Source organism: Chaetura pelagica, unplaced genomic scaffold (assembly GCF_000747805.2).
Source record: "Chaetura pelagica isolate M959 unplaced genomic scaffold, ChaPel_1.0 scaffold951, whole genome shotgun sequence".
Lineage (NCBI taxonomy): Eukaryota > Metazoa > Chordata > Aves > Apodiformes > Apodidae > Chaetura > Chaetura pelagica.
Window position 1 is genome coordinate 77579 of NW_009952025.1, and position 3312 is coordinate 80890.

General features: G+C 63.3%; 1 protein-coding gene across 1 annotated transcript in view; it reads left to right on the forward strand.

Moving 5' to 3' along the window:
- SBF1 (SET binding factor 1) overlaps nt 1–3312 on the forward strand; it is a gene marked incomplete at both ends in the record, with an annotated part of 107510 nt that overhangs the window by 51828 nt on the left and 52370 nt on the right. Inside the window, 6 exon segments of the mRNA XM_010002616.1 lie at nt 26–30; nt 125–132; nt 897–1005; nt 1532–1645; nt 2225–2302; nt 2985–3239. Of these exon segments, the coding sequence (XP_010000918.1) occupies nt 26–30; nt 125–132; nt 897–1005; nt 1532–1645; nt 2225–2302; nt 2985–3239 (569 nt within the window).

Here is a 3312-nt window from a genome sequence, read left to right on the forward strand (position 1 = left end):
CCTGCCCCTCATGTTCCCCCTCAAGTACAGGTGAGGGAGGTGAGGGCAGCCCTCTGCTCCCCCCAGCCCCACGGCCAGGGGGCACAGGGCCTGCCAACCCCCTGCCTCTCACTTCTGTAACCAGTATGACCAGTAACGAGCTGTTGTTTGGGCTCTGCCAGCGAGCGGGCAGGGGAATGTCCCTGGGATCTTGGCTGGGCTGGAAGCTCCTTTCCTGGAGCCTTTGGCACGTGCAGAAGTGAAATCCAGAGTGTGCCCAGAGCAGGGAAGGGGTGAGAACCTCCTACCCTGGCTCCCACTGCTCCAGGGCAACACCAGGGGAAGCAGGGAGTGAAGCATTCATGGAACCATGTACTGATTTGGGTTGGAAGGGACCTCAAAGCCCATCCAGTCCCATCTGCCATGGGCAGGGACACCTCCCAGCAGCCCAGGCTGCTCCAAGCCCCATCCAACCTGCCCTTCAACACCCCCAGGGATGGGGCAGCCACAGCTTCCCTGGGCAACCTGGGCCAGGCTCTCCCCACCCTCACAGCCCAGAATTTCTCCCTCCCATCTCAGCTCCAGCTCCCTCTGCCAGCTGGAAACCCTTCCCCCTGCTCCCATCCCTCCCTGCCCTTGTCCCAAGCCCCTCCCCAGCTTTCCTGGAGCCCCTTCAGGCACTGGAAGCTGCTCTCAGGTCTCCCTGGAGCCTTCTCCCTTCTCCAGACAGTGTGATCATGGTCAGTGTCCAGGAGCCCTCAGAAGCCCTGGGCAGCTGATGGGCACACCCTGCCTGAGAGTGCCAGGAGAAAACTGCCATCCTGGGGACTGTCACCCCCCACCACCAGAGGAGGGATCATCTCCTGGGAGGGCAGCAGGCTCCCCTGGCTTCAGCCATGCTCTCCTTTTGGTTGCAGCTTCACCTACGTGCCCATCTTGCCTGCACAGCTCCTGGAGGTCCTGAGCACCCCCACACCCTTCATCATTGGTGTCCACTCCATCTTCCAGTCGGAGACACAGGAGCTGGTGAGACCCCATGTCCCCCTCCCTGGCACCAGGAGCAGACAGGCCCAGGGAGGAAGCTGGGGGGAGGTGGTGGCAGCAGTTTCAGGTGGCAGCAAACAATGTCCCCAGGGTCCCTGGGGCAGCAGGCTGAGCCCCTGGGCTCCCAGGCTCAGCTCCCTCAGGAATTTGCCAGTGGAAGCTCCATGAGCCTGGGCTGGAAGGAGCCTTTGGGGGGGCTGGGGTCAGTGTTTGTCCCCCCACCCACTGAGGGGCTGATGGCACCAAGTCACAGCAGGTCCCTGCTGGGCAAAGCCAGGTTGTCCTCCCCTGCCACCTTGGTGACACGATGGGATCCCATCCCAGCCTGTGTGTGCAGGGTCTGGTGACAGCGCTGGGGAGGGACCGGCCAGCAGGGCTGGGGGCTGGCAGGAGGTGGAGGGGTCTGGGGGCTCCCAGGCCCTTCTCCAGAGCTGGGCTCCCCCCTGGGGTGGTGGGGGAGGGTGCTGGGGAGCCCAGGCCTGCCTGACCCCTCTCCTGCTGCTTCCAGCTGGATGTTGTCATCGCAGACCTGGACGGCGGGACAGTGAACGTCCCCGAGTGTGTCCACATCTCCCTGCTCCCTGAGCCCCTGCTCCAGCAGACCCGGGAAGCCCTTTCCATGGTGAGTGCTGCAGCCCTGCCCCCAGCCCTGGGGACTGACACCCCTTTCCAAGGGGAGCTGGGACCGGGGCGACAGGGACTCCTCCCAGAGCAGAGCTCCCTGTCTGGGGGTCCTGCTGTCCATGTCCCAGCAGACCTGTCCCCACCCTGATGTCCCCTGGTGCGTGGCAGTGCTGGGAGGGGGGTTTCTCCTTGCCAAAGGTTTCTGGGAATCAGGCAGCTGGATCCCAGCCCACGGGCAGGAAGCAGCTGCTGGAGTTTTCCTGGCTCCTGGTGTGTTCCTGGGGAGCATTTCCAGGGCAGCCCTGCCCCAGCTCCTGCTCCCAGCCCCCCGTGGGGTCAGCCCCCCAAGCAGGCTGCCCCCTCCCCACCCAGCTGTCCCCAGGGTCCTCACTTTGGACCAGGGGCTTCACCAGGACTGAGGTTTCCCTGACCAAGTGTTTTCCAATTCCAGGTGGTTCCAACCCTGTAGGATTCTTTCCAAGCCCCTCAGAGCCCTCCCATGGGGTCCCTGGGGTGCTGCTTGGCTTTCCCAGCTGGGAGCAGGATCCCCCCTGAGCTTTGTGCCTTTTCCCTGCAGGTCTTGGACCCGGAGCTGGAGGTGGCAGATCTCGCGTTCCCCCCTTCAACCATTGCTGCCTCTTCTCTCAAAATGCAGGTGAGTGGAGCTGGGGCCAAGGGGGGACCCTCCAGTGGGGTGTCCATCCTAGAGTTGTGCAATCACAGGTTGGATTTGGTTGGACAAGACCTCTGAGATCACCCAGTCCAACCGTTCCCCCAGCCCTGCCAAGGCCACCCCTGCCCCGTGTCCCTCAGCACCATCTCCAGGGCTTGGAAACCCCCCCAGGGATGGGGACTCCCCCCCTGCCCTGGGCAGCCTGTCCCTGTCCCCATGATGAGGACAGGCCCAGTGTTGGTGTTGGTGGGGTTGAGGCACAGCTCAGTGTGACCAGGACACCAGGTCCACACCATGGTGTCACCAGCCTGGTGGGACAACCTGGGGAGGGTCAGAGAGGACCCTCTGGCTCTCAGACCCTTCTCAGAGAGGAGCCCAGTGCAGGTGGAGCCAATCTCAGCCTCAGCCCTGGCCCTTCAGGAAGAGGGATCAGGATGTGCCAGTCCCTGGGAATGCTCAGCACTGGGATCCCCTGGGCCAGGCTGAGGTGGAACCAGAGCCAGGGGCTGCATTTGAGCACCAGTGCTAATTGGAACTAATGAAGGGAGACTTGGTGCTGCCAGTGCTGTGTGTGTGCCTGGGCTGCCCACGGGGACAGCAGGGAGGCACAGCACACGTGGGTCATGTGTGCTCAGGTCACAGCTCATGTGTGCTCAGGTCACAGCACGTGTGTGCTGGGGTCACAGGTCGTGTGTGTCCAGGAGTGGGGACAGCACGGAGGATCCTGCTGGTGGATCCTGCCTGCTGGTGGATCCTGCTGGTGGATCCTGCCAGCTCGTGGATCCTGCTGGTGGATCCTGCCAGCTCATGGGTCCTGCTGGTGGATCCTGCCGGTGGATCCTGCCAGTTCGTGGATCCTGCCAATGGATCCTGCTGGTGGATCCTGCTGGTGGATCCTGCCAGCTCATGGATCCTGCCGGTGGATCCTGCTGGTGGATCCTGCTGGGAGTTCCCACCTGCTGTGTCCCTTTTTCCCTGGGATCCCTGCTGGG